Below are 20,995 nucleotides of genomic sequence, written 5' to 3'. Positions count from 1 at the left end.
GTCAGAAGGTATCATAACACCTACCTTTCAGGTTGAGCACTCAGGAGACATCTGTGGAACGAGTGTGATGATGAAAGCAGTGGGAAGTTTGTTTTCATGAACTGCGGGCCTTATTTCAATGGGGGAGGGGTCAGATCTCTTCTTAGAAAAGCTTGCAGGAGCTGCAGCTGAGGGCTGATCCTTCCCCGACTGCTTCAGACACGGGCTTTCAAGAGCAGTTGGGTGCACAAGTTCCTTCCTGCCTGCATCCCCTCCTCAGAGGTCTCTGTTGTCTGCCTGCTGCCTGCTGGGCAGGGAGGAGAGAATTGCCGGTGGTGTAGGTCTGGGGAGGAAGGTAACATGAGCCCCTGGCAAGTCCTTCCTTGCATTTTCTCTGTCGTTTGGATCCGCTCCAGCTGCTTTCCCTGGGGAAGCCAGCTGTCCCTGGAGGCCTGGCCAGGCAGGGCTAACCAGAGAGGCTGTCTTTCTGGTGAGTGAAGACAGGGCTCTGCACACTGTAGGTGCGCAGTGAGAGGATGCAGAGGAGCCAAAAGGTGTCCCTGATCTGCAGCATCCTTCGGATTTGGTCAGGTTGGCTAGACTGTTGGTTCTGCGGAGCAGCCAAGTTCACAGTGTTACCTCGTTTGGGACCATGGAGTGTTAACTGTGGCCGTCTCATTATTGCCTGTCACAGAACGAGTCGTGTAGCCTCTCCAGGCCGTGGCTGTCTCACCTGTGGGCTGGTCTAAGATCTGGAAGCTCAGGGACATCTTCATGCCATCTGCACCCCCACAGGACAGCACCTTATTCTGGGTCCACTGATTCTGACCGGAAGTGGAGGTGGGGGTGCCCCTGGGGGCTGGGCCACACTGGGGGAGTCCTGTGGGACCAGCGGGTGTACGCGGTCCCCTCGGGGAGGGTCCCATTGGCTGTGCTCCAGGGGGGAAAGGTAATAAGGAACAACTTCCACTTACCATCGGTATAAATCCCACAATCAGGAAAATTGCTTCAATTGCTAAAAAACGCTGGTGGGAAAGTCCATTTATTTTTCATTTTTCTTGTGCACTTGCCACCCTCATGCATGAATCACTGTCTGTATGTAGATTAAATTTATACCCCCGTTATCTTTCATGTCTCTGGGGCGCTGGTGTCAGCTGGGTTTCTGGTTACTGAAAGCCACTGCGTGTTCTTAGCAGGGAGAGAGATGGGGCCCTCCCCGTGGCCGGGGCCGCTGTGGGGTCTTCTGTCTGGAGTCTCTGCTCAGCCTTCCTCCCGCTCCAATCTCCGCCCACTTGGTTTGGCCACAAGATAGAACCTGCTTTTTGGGAAACTCTGTTTCTTGTCTGGAGCTGCTTCTGCTCCAGCCTTTGTAGTAAAAGATTTGGACACTCTGGGTTTCAGGTGGTTTATTTGGGAGGGTTTGCAGTGAGCGGAATGAAGGCATGGTTTCATTTTGAACACCTGCTGTGTGAACTGGCCTGGACTGGATAGAACAACTACAGGCATTTTGAAAAAAACACCCTAGGAATACATATGCAGCCTTCTTTTCTCTTTGTCTCACACACACACACACACACACACACACACACACACACACACACACACACACACACACAGTAGAGCCGGGTGCCTGCCTGCCTTCTCTAACACAGGCGACGTGGTTAGACAGCAGTGGTCCAAGGAGCCTGGTTCTCACCTGTGCTCTAGGAGGTACAGAACCATCTAGAACTGACATTATACTCTGTTCTCCATCCTCAGATGTAGCCATCTCCGTGCACATTCCCTAAAAGCATGGTTCTTTATTCACTGATTTGCTTATTCAACTAACGTTATTTCTACTTTTCTGGGTCCTGGACTTTGAAATCTGATGAAACCTTTGAAACCCTTTGAAAACCTGATGGAAGCCCAGGCCCCGCTCCTGCTGCACAATTCTGAACAACTTGGGGGTGGTTTACAGAGCCCGCCCCTGAGCGCCAGGCTGAGAATACCTGCCCTAAAGAGGCCTGCTCCCATGACTGCCAGCCTCCTCACAAAACCGAGAGGCATTCCAGGAGCTCAGAAGTCTGGGGGCCGTCCAAGCGAATGCCTCAGCCCCTCACACCCCAACACCCTTCTCAGATCTTGTCTCAGAAGAGCAGTCCCTGGGGCCACAGTCCTGGCTCTTTTGGGGTTACCCATCTAGACTTAGAGAACCCCACTTCTCTCTGTGACACATGTCCCTGGGAGGGGGGCTGAGGCCTCAGCTGGCCACGCCTGCTCCAGGCCCCGGCAGCCCCCCAGCAGGTATCATTACTGCACAAGAGACCCATCATTCTGCATTAATCTGGGATTCATCATGATAGCCATGACCATAATTAATTTATTTGGTATTAATGTGGATGAAATATGTACTGTCCTTTCAGGGGAAATCGGGCTGCCTATAAGCATTAGTTAAAAGGACCATTAAAATCAAACCTTCCCCAGATCCATTAGGCGAAGTCTTTCATCCTGAAGAAGATAAAGTTCTGCTGTGTGAAATGTCATGAATAATTAGGTTGATTGCTGTTTTAAACTCTGCCCCTTCCTCCCCGATCCCTCACGCTTCCCTCCTGAAGCAGGGAAGGCTCACCTGCAGCCGGGCACCTCGCTTCACCGCCGTGTCCGCACTGGCCCCGAATTCCCCTCTGGCCTCTGTGACTGCTGGCGTGGCTCTGTGTGCATGGCCAGAACGGGGAACCGGGCTTTAATGACCCGACTGGACTGTATTTTCAATGGCTCTACTTCTCTTCCCTGACCAGCCTTGGGCCAGGATGGTGGTGTCTTCCTCTTGCCTTGGTGGTGCTCCAGAAAGGTGTAGACAAGGGGAGGTCTAAGGCAGCATTTTTCAGACTGAGGTCTGCAGACTCCCTGCCCTGAATGGTGCAGGGGCACGAAATGCAGCTTCCTGGGCCCACATCTCAGGGGCTGTGCATGGGAAGAGGGTGGAAGCTGGAGGGCTTTGGTGATTGCTGGACGGAAGGGAGAGACAGGAGAGGGAAACCGTTGGGTTAGCCCCCTTCTGCTCTCAAAGTACGATTTCTCTGGAGCTCCCGTGTGGACCCTGGCGTGTGCGGTGTCCCAGCCACACAGGCTCCTCCTGCAGGGGGCACGTGAAAAGGTACTTCCTCTGATGCTTTATGCACACAGGGTATGGGCACATACAGTTGCTCTGTGGTGCTGGTCCTTTAGGCGTCACCATAAAGTTGAAACCAGGAGGCAGAGGGTGAAACAGCCTGCTCAGCAGGACTTAAAAACTCCTGCCACCTGCCCAGGTGAATTGATGGGGGAGTTAATCGGGCAATTCAGAGGGCATGACGCAGTGAGGCTGGTTGGAGGCCGAAGGGGACAAGGTGTAAGCACTGGGTGGTCCAGGGTGGTGGGGTGGGGTGGGGAGGGGGCAGACCTCCCTTCTCCTTGAGCTCTAATCCTTTCCTGCTGTCCTGACAGGCGCTTTGGCACAAAATGCACGGCCTGCCAGCAGGGCATCCCCCCGACCCAGGTGGTCCGCAAGGCGCAGGACTTCGTCTACCACCTGCACTGCTTCGCCTGCATCATCTGTAGCCGGCAGCTGGCCACGGGGGACGAGTTCTACCTCATGGAGGACGGGCGGCTGGTGTGCAAGGAGGACTACGAGACGGCCAAGCAGAACGGTAATCAGCACTGCCCTGCTCTGTCCCTGCTCCCGACCTCCGAGCTGGCCTGACCTCTGTCCGGCCTGAGTCCGGGCTGCCCACCCCCAGAGCCGCGCTCACACCCTGCCTCCTCTGAGCACCATTCCCCAGACGCCTGCAGGGGATGAACACCCACCCCCCAGCCCTTAGCACTAGCTGCTCCACTGAAGCCTCAATCACGTTATGATTACTGAGAACCTGCCTGTATCCCACGCCAGGACTTTGGCTCAGGAGCAGCTGGGGACCTTGTGCTCATCAACTCGGTGGCTCCTTGCCTGGGGTGGGGCTGAAAGGTGCTCCGTCTACAGCCTTGTATGTAGGGGTGCACACGGTCTCAGCACCAACACCTCAAAGGCTTCAGACAAACAGAGCCCTCGCATTGGCCTAAGTCACCCTTGGAACAGGTCGGCTATAATTTCAGTTAATTGTGTTCTGTTTCCCCTCTCTGACTGCGGGATTCTTGAGGGCAGGGACTCAGGGGTGATGACTGTGTGTCTCCCAAAGCCCCGCACGTGGGAGCAGATGCTCAGGCAGTCTCTACATTCAGGGAGACTCCAACTCAACCCCCTACCCCCACCTACCCCGCCACCCTTCCCCAGCTGCCTCAGGGCCCTGTCGGTGGTCTGCACAGAAGCTCACGGCAAAGGCTGATGTCAGGCCCCAGCAGTTAGCCCCCACCCCTGGAAAGCCTGCCTTCACAGGGGCAGCCGGGGCAGCAGCTGCTCCTGCCCTCCAAGGCCATGTTCTTGGGCAGCCCTGGGTCTTTCTCGGGCCTTTCCAGGGCCCTGACGGGGCTTGGACCTCTCACCAGCCCCCAGCTCCCTGGGGCTCCCTCAGGAAGGCCAAGCCCGACCCACCACATCCTGCTGCCCCACCTCGGGCTCCTCACTCTCGGCGGTGGTGGCAGGTGGTGTGCCCCCGACCCTGGCTCCCAGTGTGGCATTTGGCCAGACTCAGCCTGGGCGTCTCAGATGCACAAACTCACGAAACATCAAGGTCGTCTGCCTTTGACTAGAGTTTGTATCAATGCAGGGTGTTGCTGCGGGAAGCTCTTGCTGACAGCTCTGGGCGTGATGGAAAAAAAAAGCAGCAGCAATTTCATGTATCTCCTTCCAGATCTTTCCTGGGTCCCCCCATATATATTCTATAGATGGGATCCGTACAGGGAGAAATTAGTTTTTTGCTTAATACATGCGGTTAAAATAAAGGGTTTGTGGTGGTGAGGAGGCCCTTTTGGTGAGCCACCTTGGCGGGAGGTGGGAGGGCTGGCACCGCGGGGGCTCCCTCTCTTCCCCCACCACCTCCACAGCCCTGGCCTTGGGGATGGACAGCCTTTCAGCCTCTTCTCTGTCCAGGTTATTGCAAGCCTGGTCCCAGGCTCTTTGCCTTAACGTATTAATCTGCTCTGGTTCCTTAATACTCACTCGGTGCTCTTGCTTTGGAGTGAATTATGATGTCACAGAGGATTAGGGCATCTAGTCAGGGCTAAACCAGCAGTGCAGAGGGACTCAGAGATCCCACACTGCCTCTGGAACTCTCACGGCCTTCACCAGAGATGCTGGGGATGCAGGCCTCCCCCAGGACGGGCAGCTGCTTCTTGCTGTCAGAGGCCTTGTTTAGACTCACGTCCTGGAATTCACTACTGTGGATGGTTTGAGAGACGGGGCAGACCAGCTGGGGAGGCAGGAAGGGCCCAGTGGAGCTAGCACTTTTGTGGAGCATTGTTTGCACCACAGCAGACCTCTGTAGGACCATGGGAAGACACTGGATTTGGCATCAGGGGCTGGTGGGCATCTCTGCCTGGCCACGCACTAACCTGGGGGACCCCTGGCAAGGTGTGTGCCTGCTCAAGCCATGGCTTCTCAGCTCAGTATGGGGGATAAGAGCACCTGCCACGCAGGGCTGTTTCCTGAGGTTGAAATAGGCTGACATTTGTGGAACAAGACGTTAAATGAGGGCGAGACCAGCGTGTCAGAGAAATGCAAACAGAGGGAGAGAAATGCAAACAGAGGGAGAGATCTGCTTTAGGTTTTCCAGCAGCTGAAGGTTACAGTGTTTCTGGTGCGTTCCTCCTGCCTCCGCTGTCAGCGAGACAGGGGCGACTCCATCCCGTGAAATCTGGGTGATCTTTAGTGCATCAGGACACCTTGATCTGCTGTGGGGCTTTGGGCTCTCTCTTTTATGTTTTCATTCCTCCTTGCTAATCTAAACCCTCTTTCAGGCCTACACAAAAGATCGAATATCAGCTATTTGTATCTTGGTGTGAGTGATTTTGTTCATTTGTTACATCTTCCTGGATATTTGCATTTTCAATACAATGAGGTTGCCTTTTATGCCAGGGACACATGCTAGGAGACCTTGCATAATTCAAAAGTAACATATTTTAGGACTAATTTTCCCCATAGGAATTAATGTAAAAAGTGGGGGGGATGTATTCTGGGCGCACATAAATCCATAACCAGCGAAATGTGTCTTTGCCTTAATGCTACTTTTTATTTTCTCAGCACTCTCTCCATCCCTCCCAGATGCTCTCTCCTAAATTAACAGCCTCGGGTATCATGGGCTTGCTTGGCCTTCCTCATAGTGTTTTATCACATTCAACTTCCGTATCAAAGTTATTGATTTTTGGGTACATTTTTCAGCACGAGCACTGCCACTGCTACTTAATGAATACTTGGATGACATTGTTATAGGATATAAAAAAGATTTTAAATTATAATAACCGTGAATGTTAAAATAACAGCATAATAGTCCCCATAATCGCAGGAAGAAAGTTCTGCGCACGTGGCCAGCCATGGGGAACCCAGGGGCCACCAACCCAGGACCACGGGGGTTGGTCCCAGTGGCACTGCCATCTGGCCATGGTGAGAACCATTTCTAATTCACTAGGCCAACCTATTTTGACATTAAGCAATTCTCAATGAATTAAAAACTTTTCGGCGGTTTCATTATTTCCATTTCTGTATATGAAGACTATAGACATTTTAAAGTGCGCTGTCTCGTACTGCAGCAGATGCTGTCATGCTGTTACTTCTGTGACTTCGGCCAGAGGGAGGCGGATGCTTACAACGGAATTGAAAGAATTTTGGAGTTTTTCCTTAGTGTCAGCCTCCGTGGCTCCGGAATTCTTCCTCTGTGGGCCGAGGGCTCCAGGGAGAGCCTCAGGTGGCAGGGCTTCCATGATGACAATGGCTCTGCTGGGGAAGAAACAGCCCCAGGAGGAGAGAGGACTGGGGGCCTTGTCCCCACTCTGCTGCACGCACGACTGTTGTAGGGCCAGCTCGGGCTGCACGCTGACTTAATTCCTACAATGTGCCGCCCACATAGGCTGCAGAGAAATTAGGGACCTTCCCACGTTACTCACTCAATGAGAATGGGGAACCCAAGACTCCAAGAAAAAAACCTCTTAGAATTGTTGTGAGGATCATGTACACATAAAGCTCTTAGATCAACACCAGGCACGTTGCAGGAGCTTCATAAACATTGGCTATTATCGCTGTTCCTAAGAGAGGGTTTTCTTGAAGGGAAGGGAAGGAAGAAAGGGAGATAGGCATGGGGTGGAGACCCTTTAAAGGACACACATGGGAGGGGTACAGAGAGCCCAGAGGGCCTTGCGTAGCTGCCCACTCACTCCTCCTTGACCCCGGGGTGCTGGGCAGAGAGCGGAAGTCAGTCCAAGTGCTGAGAGAGGAACAAACCGTTTACACCTGGCTGTGTGCCGCTGAGCACACCCGGTGCCTCTCTGTGCCTAACTGTGCCCGAGAATAATCAGCGTTTGACTCAGGAACTTGAGACTCAAAATCCATTGCAGACAGCTGGTCAGTCAGCATGTTGTCCTGAATACTCTTTGGACCAGTGCTTTTGAAAAACTTTTTGACTATGATCCACAATACGAAACTCATTTTATGTTTCAACTCAGCACACATACTCGTACAGCAAACACACTTCCAGTTTTATGAAATAACACTTGCTCTTACATGCCCCAGCCTGCCCACCCCATCCCATCCATCGTATTTCCTTTTTCAGTTTTTGATCGACTTAAGTTGACTTTATAACCCACTAGTGGGCTCTGACGCAGAATTTATGAACATGGCTTAGATGACAGTGAACGCTCAGGTCACCAGGGAGGTGGAAAGGCATCGAGACCGTGGATGGGTCCTGGGGGAACAGGGGCTCCGGATGGGAGCAGGGCAGGTGTCTGGGCAGCCCAGAACACGGACTTCCTTCTGGCTCCTGCACCTTTGCTATCTTGAGGTTGGCCAACCAGAGTGTTTGTCGTGACAGGGAAATGTGCGGAACTCTACACCTTCAGTCTGAGGAGAGCCCCTGTCCGTGTGGCTGGGCTGGCAGGGGCCAGGGAGAGGCAGGGAGCTGGGGAAGGAGGACCCTGCCCTCACTTTGCAGGGACTCGGGAAGGCCTGTGGTGCAGGAGTGGGCTCCAGGGGGGTTGGGACCATCCCCCTCTGATGTTCCCCATTCTCCCTGCTGTTGCCCAGGGCGGGCAAGATGACGTGAGGAGAGGAGGAAGGGGCCACGAGACCCAGCTGCTTCAGATGCACTGGCCCCAGTAAGAAGTGGTTTTCATTGCAGATGACTCAGAGGCCGGAGCTAAGCGGCCGCGGACCACCATCACAGCGAAGCAGCTGGAGACGCTGAAGAACGCCTACAAGAACTCCCCCAAGCCTGCGCGACACGTGAGGGAGCAGCTGTCCTCGGAGACAGGCCTGGACATGAGGGTGGTACAGGTGAGACAACCGCCCCCCTGGCCCCGGGGCTTCTCTGCTGGCTGGCGGTCCTGGGCCCAGCGCCCCCTGGCTGGGCCTGGGGCAGGGAGGGAAGGGGTCCTGCTGGTCCCTGCCTCTGTGCCCTCCATGTGAGGGGAGCTTCGGGAGCAGTAGCGATGGCACCTTGTCATCGGCGGTGTCACTGATCCCCTAGGGGAGCTGGGCTCAGGGCCACGGCCCTGTGAAACTTGCTGAATCAGAGGCAGGTTTCGGAGGGCGTGGTGGGCACGTCCCACTCCTGGCCCTGAAATCTGCTGAGGCTTCAGTCTTCGCTTCTTGTCTCAGGGACCCTGGGGGCTTTGGGCTCGTGATGGACGTCCCCCCCGAGCGTGTCTCTCATGCTTGTGTGGCAGGTTTGGTTTCAGAACAGAAGGGCCAAGGAGAAGCGGCTGAAGAAGGACGCGGGGCGACACCGCTGGGGGCAGTTCTACAAGAGCGTCAAGCGGAGCCGGGGAGGCAGCAAGCAGGAGAAGGAGAGCTCTGCGGAGGACTGTGGGGTTAGTGACAGTGAGCTGAGCTTCCGAGGTGAGCATGGCTGGAGGGCCGAGGCCGAGGCCGTAGGAGAGGCCCCTGGGAAGCAGTAATCCCTGACACTGGAGACGTCCTTCTCCAGGCCTTGCCAGCTCCCTCCTGAGCACAGGCTCCTCCCTGCGACTTGCGGTAAAGGGTGGGGGGAATGGTAGCGGCCCTTCCCCAGGGGGCAAGGCGGAGAAAACCAGAGCTCCGCTGCAGACACGTGGAATCTGGGTTCCCCAGGCCCGTGGGCCCCAAGGCCTCCCCTCCTTGCCTGCTGAGCGGGGCCCCCTTACCAGCCCCTTCACTCAGCACTGAAGGACGGCTGTGTCTCAGCCTGTGCCCTGGGCCCCCCTCCTGCATTGCTCCCCTTGGCAGGGGCACTGGCCTCCCTCCCACGACCCCCTAGGGTGCACCCTCTCCTCTCCTGGTTGGGGGAGGTTGGGTTCAGCAGGCCCTTTGCCCTGGGAAGTCAGTGCTGTGAGTGCACGAGAGGTGGGGACTCGCCTCATTCTGAAGTCCTGCCCCCCACCCCCACTGCTCACATCATCCCGTCCCCTGCACAGATGCTTTGCAGCATGTGCTACGTTCACATTTGTGCATCAGCAAAACTGCACACGGCTGCGTGGCTTGGATCCTTAGATTGTTTCTGAATAGCTGTAACTGTTCTCATGAGTCCTCAAATGTGGAAGGTCTTCTGTTGTTGGGGGCCAGGGAAGAGTCCTGAGCTGGGGGTCAGAAGTCTGGTCTCCAGTTGTGGCTGTCAGATTGATTCACTTCCTTTGCACCTCAGTGTCCCCATCTATAAATGGGGACCAACCACAGGCTGGCCTGGCCCATCTCACAGTGTTGTTGTGGGGATCCACAAACGCAACTGGCTATGGATGTGTCTGGGGAAAGCTCAGCACATTTTCACACTTGGAAGACATGACCGTGCCCTTAGGGAGCCTGTGGCATCCACAGAGGGCCCTGGGCATGGGATGACATACAGACAGAAGGCCAATAATGGCCATTTTACAGTGGAGCTGAGCCTTCATCTCCTGCCCCCTTTAAGGGCATGACTCCCCTCCCTCTGTTCATTTTTATCGGTGGAATGGGGGGTAGCCTAGGGCAGGCTGTCAGAAGAGATGGGTGTTGAGGTCCATTCTGGGGTGGCCTTGCTAGGAATTGATGCACAGGCCCAGGCAGGATTAGAAAGGAGGCCTGGGGGACAGCGGATGGCACGAGCTGCCTGCCAGGAGCACAGCGTCCTGAGAGGGCTGGAGCTCAGCCCAGAGGCCTGCCCGTGGGGTCCTGAGGAGGGTTCAAGGGCCTTATGCTCAACTTCCAGGTCTCCTGGTTGCGGAGGTGGGAGTGGAAAGCCACTTAATCTCCTCTAAGCTGCTGAAATCAATGTCTGGAACATACAGGATTGTTTAGTCTTATTTTGTAGCTCCTTTCTGTTGGGTGCACGAGGGTCCAGGTTGACACATCATTGGTCTCTCCAGGTAATTATGTAATCTTCTTTTTCTTAAGACTAAAACTGCTCACCTCTGTTGGAGAGATGAATTCTTCCAGGTGGCAAAGATTCCATTAGATTCCCTTAATGAAATTCTTCAAGAAACAAGAAGGTCCATTTGCTTTAATCAAGTCAATACTTTGTCCCCAGTGAAGACTTATTAATAGATGGAGAGACTCAGTCCTTTAACACTGAACCTCTTTCCCGGGTAGACCAGAAGGATTTTGCACACGTGTCGCTGTAGCACGGTCCTCAGCTCCCCTGACCACATGGGCCTGCTGGTCTCCTGAACAACTAAATCAAGCACTTTTCTCAGCTTGAAGGCCTTCAGATTCAATCTTGTTAGCGCATAGTTTCTTCCATTCCATTTGTGATGTGGATAACCTATGACCCACCAAACCTCAGGCGTTTGTATTCCTCAGTGTAGCCCTCTTCATACATGAGCCACAGGGGACCAACAAGCTCACCAAACATCCGTCCAGCCTTCTGGGACCTGGGCGTTGGCTGGTGTCCGTTCTGTTTTCCCCGTGACGTGGCTCAGTCTCTGGATGCCAGGCTGACATGGTGTCTGGCTCAGGCTTGGGATTCTCTCCTGGTCATGTGTGTTCCTAGGTTGTGAAGAACAGGGGACCAGCGGAGTCCTGGCGGCTGACAATAAATCTCCGTTCTTTTGTCCACAGAGGATCAAATACTCTCAGAACTTGGCCACACCAATAGGATTTATGGCAACGTGGGGGACGTTACAGGCGGACAGTTAATGAATGGGAGCTTCTCCATGGACGGGACAGGACAATCCTATCAGGACTTGAGGGATGGGAGCCCCTATGGAATCCCCCAGTCTCCATCCTCCATATCGTCCCTGCCATCCCACGCTCCTTTGCTCAATGGGCTGGATTACACGGTGGACAGTAATTTGGGCATCATTGCGCATGCAGGGCAGGGAGTAAGCCAGACGCTGAGAGCCATGGCTGGGGGACCGACCTCTGACATCTCCACAGGAAGCAGTGTAGGCTACCCCGACTTTCCAACTAGCCCAGCCTCTTGGCTCGATGAAATGGATCATCCTCCTTTTTAAACACCTCTCCTCCCCGCCCTATCCGTCCTTCTGGCTTGAGAGAGTATCTTCAAGGATCAAGAGACTTGCCTTTTAAGGATCAAAAGTGCACCAATGTGAATTTCCATTATTTTCAATGGAAGTCCTCTGCTGATCCCTGGGAGGTCTTGGGACCCCAGTAGGGTGTGTTTTTCTGGGAAGTGGTGGGAGAGCAGCCTCCTCTCAGAACACAGCACAGGGGCGCAGAGCCCCGAGCGCTAGGATGCTGGCTTGTTGGCTCCTCCCCCGTCCTGCTTACAGGCTTTGGCTGCTCCGTGCTTGGTTGACGGGGTGACTCTCGGGCCACCTTGGCCTTCAGGAACTCTGCTCCAACTGGAGCGTCTCCTGAGCGTCTCCAGAACCACTGGTCTCACCAGAACCGAGATTCCTGAGGTTGGGGCACCATGGCCCTGGAGTGTGGATAGAAGTGATTTCTGCACCACCCTTATTGAACCCTAATTTTCAAAATAAAAAGTCACTTATTAAAGGTCAGTGGAAAGGTTTGATGGCCACAGTTTGCTATTGAAAACATGCTCCCTTCCCTCTTCTTTTTTTTTGCTGTGAAAAATATGACCTCTTTCCCACCCAGAAGTACATGCTGGAAACTATTTGTCAGTTTGGGTTTTTAAGAAATCCCATCCATACCACTGAATCCCTGATGGCAAGAAGTGGTATTCATTGCAGGTGACTCTGAGGCTGGAGCTGAGTGGCCCTGGACCATCACAGCAACTGCCTGACAAGTCCCCCTGGTGCACAATGTGCCTTTTTAATTTGCTCGTATTATTTATTTCACAAGACAGGCTGTGGGTTCCAAAATGATCAAAGCTAAAATATGGAGAGAACAGAACGACAATCAGTGAAAACATCTGTAGACATTTGGGTTCCAAACGTGCAGTCTGTTTAGCCAGATCAGCAGATGCCAGTCTCCCAGAGTTCTCAGCCGGTAGGTGACATAATTCGGTGAGTCTGTTTTGAGGGACTTGGTTTAGCTGAGGTGGTAAGCTCACCCCCTCCCTGCAGTCAAACCTCCTCAGCCCTTTAAAAATGAGAGCTTTGTCTGCTGTGCTGCTGGAGGACTCAGCTGGAGGACAGTCTTGGTGTCTTCCAAGTACGATGCTTTTCTGGTCTATCTTGGTTGGGAGGAACCATTTAGGGAGAAGCCCCCAGATTGTCCAAAGGGTACCAAGTGGTCCTTGGGCTGCATCCCTCTGGGTTGCTGGCTGGACTCCTGCAAGGCCCTGTGGTGCTCCAGTCCTGTGCTCAGAAAGGCAGAGCTCTCCGGCCGGTGGCAGTGCAGACACTCTCAGCTTGCGAGTCTGCAATAGCACACCACCCAGCCTGAGGCAAGGGCAAGGCCAGCCCCTGCTTTATGAGCTGCTGTCCCTGCGACAGACTGTACTTGTGCGGGAAATACCGTTGTGAATGGTGCTGCAACTCTCACTTTATGTCACACATCTGTCCATCATGAAGCTCTCCGCGTGAATTTAGCCAGGTGGAATTTATTCCAGTCCCCTAGGGAAATGGTGGTTGGCGTCTTCTGGCCTCCCATTCTCTTAAATATGTTCAGCAGAGTGGGAAAGGGAAAGAAGGCATTTCCTGTCTTTCCAAGGAAGTGATGAGGCCAAAGACCCAAAGGATCCTTCCTTCCGTGAATGGTTTTGAGGACCACAAAAATTTAGGCATATGGCAGGCAGACGAGAGGAAGAAATAAACACTTCCTCTTTGGCTGCTGCATCTTTTGTAATCTCCTTTCAGGACTAAACAAGTGACTTGAATTTCTTTCAAATATATAGTCAGTAAGTTCCTGGATCAGCCTTTAGGCGACCTTTTCTCTGATCGATTTTGCAGCGTACCCTTATTTTTTGATGTGCTCGATTGTCGTGATTTTTTGCTTGGGGAGTCTGCAAATGTAGACTCTCTGCCAAAGGTTCCAGGTGCAGGGATGATGGGGTGTTAAACCTGGCCACTTCTGTGCTACTGGGAATTCCCTGGTAATGTTAATATTCGGGTTGAGGATGGAGACACAAATGCAAGACAACAGGCCATGTGAAGGAAAGGAAAATACAACTGTCTTTCTGGAGCACAGCTTCTTAAACACACTGTTCTTAGCATGCTGCTTAATAAGACAATGACTGTGCTGGGTTAAAACCAGTTAAAAACTGCTCCACTCAGACCACTGTCTCAGTTTGATTACTTGGCGCAGTATCTCATGGGACCTTGGAGGTGCTCTGTGCTTCTGTGAGGGCTGTATGGGGAGGGCAGGCTCTTTCCAGGGCCTCCCCCTCTGTGTAGTGCTGTTTGTCTCACATCAGTTGGAACTGACCAGTTTTTGTTTTCGTATGTGGGTTAACCGCGCCCCCTCCCCACTCCTGAGTGGGAGAATGGGAGGCCTTCCTCATTCACACAGCAACAAGTCTCTCAAGGAACCCGATGAGCAGTGCAGCTGATGGCGGGAGGTGTCCCTTTGGTTTTTATTTGGGGGGTGGGCGAGCTGGAAGAGCTCTTGAGCGAGCACTGGACCGAAAGCCAGGAGAGCTGGATTTAAGTTCCCTGGGGCCACCTCCCCAGAAAGCAGCAAACACTGGTGTCACATTTAGAAGCACAGCCTCAGTGGATCTCCTTGAAAGTGGAGTTAGCATTATGGATGGGCCAGTGCCACCAATCAGCCACAGGCCAGGGGAGTTTCTTGGCTCTTCTGAGGCTCAGGGATGGAGAACCTTCTCACCGAGGCACTCCTCTGTTCCTCAGGCGTCTACTGCTGAGGTATCAGGTGCTGCGTGGGGCTGTTTTCCCCCTTGTGAAATGACACGGATGAATTTTTAAAATCAGGTGAGACCTTCTAGAGGCACTGACAATATGTCGACCTGTCTTTGGCTCTAGGAGAGCAATTATCTAGCAACTGTTATCTGCAATACCTGGCTGGTGGACCTGAGGGTAGAAGGCTTCTGAATCTAGTAGCAAATTAGTAATACTTTAAAAAAGCAAATGAACCCAAGTTTCCAATGGTAACTGATACAAGCAAAATTGGGACCTACAGGGCTATGGAAGAATCTGTACTTGCTGAAAAGTAATAAGACCATGGGGGAAATGCCAAACGCAAAGGCTAAGCTGGCCCACGGGGTAAATCACATTGTGGGAAAGCCTGGAAGCTGGCCCTTTCAGGGACTTGCTGTGAATCCTGAGGCCAACTCCGTTCTGTCTTTGTGCTTTCTCTTCCTGGCCTCGTCTGACAGCTATAAATATAATATAAAATGAAAAACTACCATACTGGTAACATTATTCCTGCAAACTAGTCACAATGAAACACCAGGGAAAGAGGACAAAATTAAGACATAAGAAAAGCGTTGTCTTTCAATGAGGCGTTTTGTTGTGTTTTGGCCAATGTAAAACCTGACGTCTGGTAAGATCATTGTGGGGCATTAGATTTTCACAATGAAGTTCACTTTGCGAGAAGTATGAGAAATCTGACAAACAAAAGACATTACTGTCTCTGAAGCTCTAGCTGGTTATTCTGAAATAACCGCCTCTGGCAGGGGGGCTTTAAGGCTTCAGCTCTGCAAAAGCTGTGGGCTGTGTGACAGCGCACAGTCCGGCACCCGCACCCCACACGCCCCCTCCCGCACGCCACTCTGACAACTTGGTTATAACCATGGAAATAATGACCATACCTCCTCAGCCAGCAGGGTCTGGAAGGGCTGAGGAGGCTCATTTTTAAACATTGCACTTTAAAAATTGGAAACCGTGAGATGAAGAAAAATTCAATTAAGCGGAAATGAGTTTTGTTTTATTGCCTGCTGCTGAAGGGCTCTGGGCATGCTGAAAGCTAAATAAAAAGCACATCACTGGCTCTCTCTTTCTTGGATTGGTCAATTGGCCCTTTTTGCAGTAGTTGCTCCAACTGCTCTCACACGGTGACTGGAGCCAAAAAGAGAGAGCGCAGCAAAGTCATCCCATCCACACACTGCTTGGTAGGACCACACTGAAAGCACACTTTCACGCTGCTAGCTCTGGTGAGGAGTCAGCTGCAGGTCTGGGAGGCGTGCCAAGCATCCCTTCGCCTCGGGAGACAGAGCACAGGTGGACAGAACAGGACACGCCCACGCCCATCTGCTGCCCACCTAGAGACAAGAGTCATTTGTACGTTCCCCACTTGAGGACTGTGTTTAGCTAAACACGCAGGTTCAGGGCTGCAGGCTCCCAGAAGCTGCTCTGAACTTGCACTCAGACCTCAAAGCCCCAGATCCCCTATGCTCTGGATTGTTGCCCTCACCCTTCACAGTGTAAATTTTGTACAGTTAAAAAGAAATGAAGTCTCATTTCCTGGGGAAAAAAGAAAGAAAAAGAAAAAAAAAAAGGGACCCACTCATTCTTATTTATTGCCATGTGGCTTTGGAACACAGAAGCTGGTGCGTTTGTTTGTATGTGCCTCCTGTGTGTTGGCATGAGATGTGTATGGTAAAACTATGTCAAATAAATATGGAACTTCTTTAGAAGCCAGTGTGTCTTGCTTTTCATTTGCTTTTCTGGAAGTTTTTTCTCTTGACATAACTGAATAAAAAGGCTGTGCTGACATGGGATTTTTTTCACCACCAGAAGGAAACCCAAGATACAACTCTGAATGCAGAACTACTTACAACCATGAATACCGGTACCACCCAGTAAAGGGCTGGATAGAGGACGTTCTCTGATTTTTCTGATACCAGTGTGATGGAGCCCAGTCCTCTGCTTCTACACTTAGGGCGTGGGCAGAGGAGACTCGCTGGTCACATCCATTTTTTTTTTTTTAGTTTGTCCTGTTGCATTTTAAAGTCTTTCATACGCATACATTTTTCTCTTTAGAGAAAGTAGCTGCAAATGTCTGTACTTGGGTGAGAGATGGACAGAGGACTAGAAATACCTCTTTGGTGTCATCAGGGCTCCTGGGCAAGCTTTTCTAGGAAAATCTCCATTCAGGATTTTTCTCTGCAGGAGGCTTTATTAGTGTGCAGGGCCTGAAGTTTGGCTAGAATGGAAAGAGCAACAGTTTCTTTAATTAAAAAAAAAGTTAAAAGCCACAGCATTTCTTTAGAACTGAGATTCCATATAGAAAAAACCTAGTGCTGTTTCCACTAGTGATTAGTTCTGTTTGGTTGAAGAGAAGATCCAAACAGAGGCGCACTGACCAGTAAGGTAGCTATTAGCCACAGGGGGCTATTTAAATCTAAATTGATTAGATAAAATTTGTTCCTCCCACCAGCCACAGTTTAAGTGCTCCACAGCTGCGTGTGGCTAGTGGCTGCCGTGTCAGGTCACAGATACAAAACGTTTCTACCACGGCAGGAAGTTCTGTTGGACAGCGCTGGCTGAAGAGACTGGGCAGAGACAACTCATTCGTCACCTGTTTAAACACCAGTCATCTTGGAGCAGCTGGTGAATATTCTTAGATTCCGTAGACAGTGGTAGCACCAACTTCTCTGCCATCATACTTGGTGTGTGTGTGGCCCTGCACACCAGAACGACTTGCTTAGACACAAAGCAGGAGGCTGGACTCTGCGCCTCTGAGCAGTCTCAAGCTGCCAACAGGTCGCGGGACTCTATCTAAGTCCTAGGCCCACTTTGTGCCCCATACACAGCCTAGCTAAACAGGGAAGGTATTACCTCCTAGGCAGGATGTCCAGTAAGATTTGTGGAGGGCTTAAAGGTCTTTTAGTGGAGACCTAGATCTCAGCTATCAAGGAAAGGGATTTATGGTCCTTTGCCAAATCATCTTCTGTGGTAAATACTTTTCTAGGCCGAGAAAGGTGAAAAACCTTACTTGCTTATGCACCAAGGAAGGTGAAGAGGAGAGTGTCTAATGGACTGAGGCGTGGGTGGGGGGACGCGGGAGGCACACAAGGACTCTCATATCCTTCGCTAGCTCAGTCCCTTGGGTGGTGGTTAGGGAAACTCGCAAAGAGGCTATGAAGGGCTCTTGCTCCTAAATTTACTTATGAGTATTCCTGAGGCACTAATAATGGGGCCTGGGGATCCTGCCGGTGCGTGCACTGTACACGTCTCTGGTCTTGCACCCTCACCCCCCGCACCACCAGCTGAATCTCTGCTTTCCATACACTAACAATTGTTCTGAATACATCAGGCCGACAATTCGTTGGACCATTTCCACTTTGTGCTCTAGTGTACACAGCTCCCACCACAATGATAATCTGGTAAATTTTTGGAATTATGAAATGTGTCTCAGCTCCCAAAGGAAGGAGCGGGTCTGGTCGTTTTTTGTTTGTTTGTTTGTTTAGTTTGGTTGTTAGAGACCAGCTCCTGAGCAGTGTGATTCTCCTTCTGACTTTGGCTTTTTAAAAGGACAGCTGTTTTAAAGAAGAAAAGAAGGATAAACTTAAGAAATCACTGGCCAGAAAAAATGAAATAAGACCCAAACTCAGGAGACCAAACAAAGGCTCCACAGTTGGTGTTTTCCATTGCTTGCCTGGCTACTCAGCTAAAAATCAGACAAGGATAAAAAGAGATCAAAGGCAAGTCAGTATGTTGAAAATTTCAACCAACTGCCAACTAGGAGTAAAAATCATGAGAGGTGATCCTCAAAATGTATCTGACTGTATCTCCTTAGATTTGATATTTGAGACATAACTTAGAAATTGTTCTTTATGGTCTAAATGGAAAATTGTTGCATCCCTTTGCAAGTCTCCTAGAAGGCTGTTTCAGTCTTACCATTTGGAACTCTGGTGCCTCTCTGCATAACGTCCTTTGCTGGCTGTGCAGTGAGCGGCGAGTGATGCAGCTGCGTCTGGGCGCTTGTATGGCTGGTGGCGGCCTCAGGGAGGTAAGCAGTGGACAGCCACTGCTGCTGGGGAGACACTGAGTTGGGGGGGAGGAAAAAAATCCACAGTGTTTATAAAATGAGGCCAGATCATTAGGAAGAGGGAATTTTATTATCATAATCCTAAAAGAAGTAATAAAAATAACCTATTCAAACATTAAATTAAGGTCTTCTAAATGATCAGCTGCTGCCCTAGGAGAGTGTATCACATCCTGTCAGAGACAGTGGGCACCAGATTCTGTACATGATATTGGTCCTTTGTGACTTTTTCATTCATTTTCTTTTTTTAAAATCAATTAATTTTTTTGGAGGGGGAAATAGTTAGGTTTATTTATTTTTAAAAGAGATACTGGGGATTGAACACAGGCCCTTGTGTATGCTAAGCATGCGCTCTACCACTTGAGCTACACCCTCCCCGCTTTCGTTCATTTTCTTCTCTTAACTTTTGTCCAACGTGACTTCAGGATTTTCCTTTAGAACCCTTTCCTTGGGTGAGTCTTCTCTGGCCACCTCCTGCATTAAGCACAAACACTGAATTCAGGTATGTTGTTTTCTGTCCCTGGCAGGATGCATGTTTTCCCTTCTTACGGAAGGGGCGCCCAGGATAAAAAGATTTCCACATGACTAATTCATACCTCAGAGTGTTCAGCACACCACCAAAATGGCCAGAACTTTCAGGGCTGATGCAGGCTAGGCTGTCTCTAGAGCTAGGGGAGAGTTTTTTGTTTCGTTTGTTTTTTAAGATTTATGTTTCTCTTGCTTGCCCACCTTGGACCAGGATCTCCTGTTGGGTGGGAGGGGCTTGGGGATTTTGGAAAGGCTGGGGATTGCTTCCTGAAAGATAAAATATAGACCCTCAAAAGTGGTCTTGGCACACACTTGGAGCTGGAAATAAGCAGTTTTTTAAAAAGGCCATTAAAATGGTAAATAGGTTTCAACAGATGGCTTCAGCACAGCAGTGGAAAGCCCAGGCAAGGACTTTGGGGTTAAATCTCATATTTTAGTCACCTGGGACTGGCTTATTATTCCAGAAAAACAAACATTTATAAAGTTGACAGCTCCCTCCCTGTCTCTAAAACAGAGCCCTTGAAGGTTGCCTGCTCACTGGCCAGCTGATGGGGGGCGGTGCAGACCTAGAGAATTGAAAGTCGCTTTTTTTGACACCTGTCAAACTACAGCTCACCCAGTCTACAGGGACATGATAACCAAGAACCTCTATTACTGATGGGCCAGGACTTTTATACTCAATATGTGTGCTGGCTTTATTATTTTTTTAGAATCATTTTAACATTTAATGCTTCCCAATTAAAGTGATTTCCTGGAGTGGATGCCAAGCTTCGTTCAGAATGCGCATTAACCACTTTCTGTATCGGTAGTTAAAGGCACTGAGGGATTTAAACAGCAATCCACAAGTCTGTTCAGTCAAGGTTTGGTGGAATAAAGCAGATTACAAACAATAATATATGTCTTTCTCTTCTTTTTTTGGAAGGGTTCCAAACTCACAAACGGAGCTAAAGTGCTATAAACATACCCAGGACTAAGCTCTGGGCTCTGCAAATGTACTCCATGAGAGCCCCGGGCACTGGCGGTGCCACTTTTTATCCCGTGTGTGTACGTGTGCATGTACTTTAAAAGAGCTTTTTATTACACAAAGTGTCCATCAACTGAACTTACCTTCTAAATATTAAAATGGAAACCGGGATTGCTACACAAGTGAGAGGAAAAATAAATCCTGGCTGCAGCGTGCATGATGAATTTGCCGCCGCCGCCGAGGGCAGCCCTTTGAAAGGTGCTGCTCTCTGTTCCTTAATGGCCCTCGTAGTCCTTCACGTTCAGCCACTGCATCCAGTAGTTTTAGGTTCAACTGTTCCTTTTCCACCTATAAGAGAAACCTACCCTGAGTGCCTAGAGAACCACCCCGGGGCAGGTGCATGTCACAGGGGGCGGCTCCTTGGAGGTTTCCCTTCTGGTTTTTAACCTCAGCATTCTAGTGCAGACTCATGTCCACTCCTTCCAGGACATGCAGGAAGACGGCAAGGACAAACTAGCACGTACCTTGTGAACATCCTGATCCGGTTTTTAGGGCCGGGAGGCTTTCTGTTGCTTGAGGAAGGAAGACGGCCCTCAAAAGTGACTCCAGTACATGAATCCCCAAGAGGAGAGAGAGTAAAAATGTAAAATATTGACATTTATTTTATAACTGTGTGAAGAAAAAGTGATATAACACAGGGAAGAAGAATTTGAGCAACATACATAAAAGTAAAAATATTAATAAATAAAAAGCGAGGGACTCTTAATAATTATGGTGAGCCACACAAGGATTAAGCCATTAAGTCCTGCTTCTCAGGTAGCAGCAATGACAAGACTATTTCAAGGGTAAGTGAATAAAGATGAGATTAAATAGCTTTTCCTGTTCAGTCCTTTAGTGTAATGCCAATTAATGCATATTTGAAAAATTGATCATACTTGGTGCATAATAAACGTTAGGTGGTTATTATAACAAGGAAGTTTTTTTTTCCCTTCAGCCTGATAATCACTATACTTTGACCTAAATCTCTCTGATGAAGGAACTGTGAATGGTTACTGAAATAATTAAAGATGCTTATAAGCTAAGGCTCTAATAACGATCAT

General features: G+C 50.6%; 1 protein-coding gene and 1 long non-coding RNA gene across 4 annotated transcripts in view; one reads left to right on the top strand and one right to left on the bottom strand.

Annotated features, from left to right (window-relative positions):
• LHX4 (LIM homeobox 4) overlaps positions 1–11,843 on the top strand; it is a 41,825-nt gene extending 29,982 nt beyond the window's left edge. For all 3 annotated transcript variants that reach the window (XM_032463613.1, XM_032463614.1, XM_032463615.1), the window contains exons 4-7: positions 3,445–3,647; positions 8,259–8,413; positions 8,806–8,977; positions 11,144–11,843. In XM_032463613.1, coding sequence (XP_032319504.1) covers positions 3,445–3,647; positions 8,259–8,413; positions 8,806–8,977; positions 11,144–11,538 — 925 coding nt within the window. In that variant the 3' untranslated portion in view covers positions 11,539–11,843. The remainder of the gene's footprint in view (positions 1–3,444; positions 3,648–8,258; positions 8,414–8,805; positions 8,978–11,143) is intronic.
• Positions 11,844–11,847: 4 nt separating this feature from the next.
• On the bottom strand, positions 11,848–20,407 carry LOC116658630. Its single transcript, XR_004313849.1, has 3 exons — positions 20,039–20,407; positions 18,256–18,877; positions 11,848–16,558 (listed from the first exon to the last, which is right to left on the bottom strand). It is a non-coding gene; the product is annotated as an uncharacterized LOC116658630 (long non-coding RNA).
• Between the last annotated feature and the right edge of the window lie 588 nt (positions 20,408–20,995).

The sequence above is a fragment of the Camelus ferus genome, chromosome 21 (genome assembly GCF_009834535.1).
Source record: "Camelus ferus isolate YT-003-E chromosome 21, BCGSAC_Cfer_1.0, whole genome shotgun sequence".
In the NCBI taxonomy this organism is placed as follows: Eukaryota; Metazoa; Chordata; class Mammalia; order Artiodactyla; family Camelidae; genus Camelus; species Camelus ferus.
This window is presented reverse-complemented; position numbering and strand designations above follow the sequence as displayed.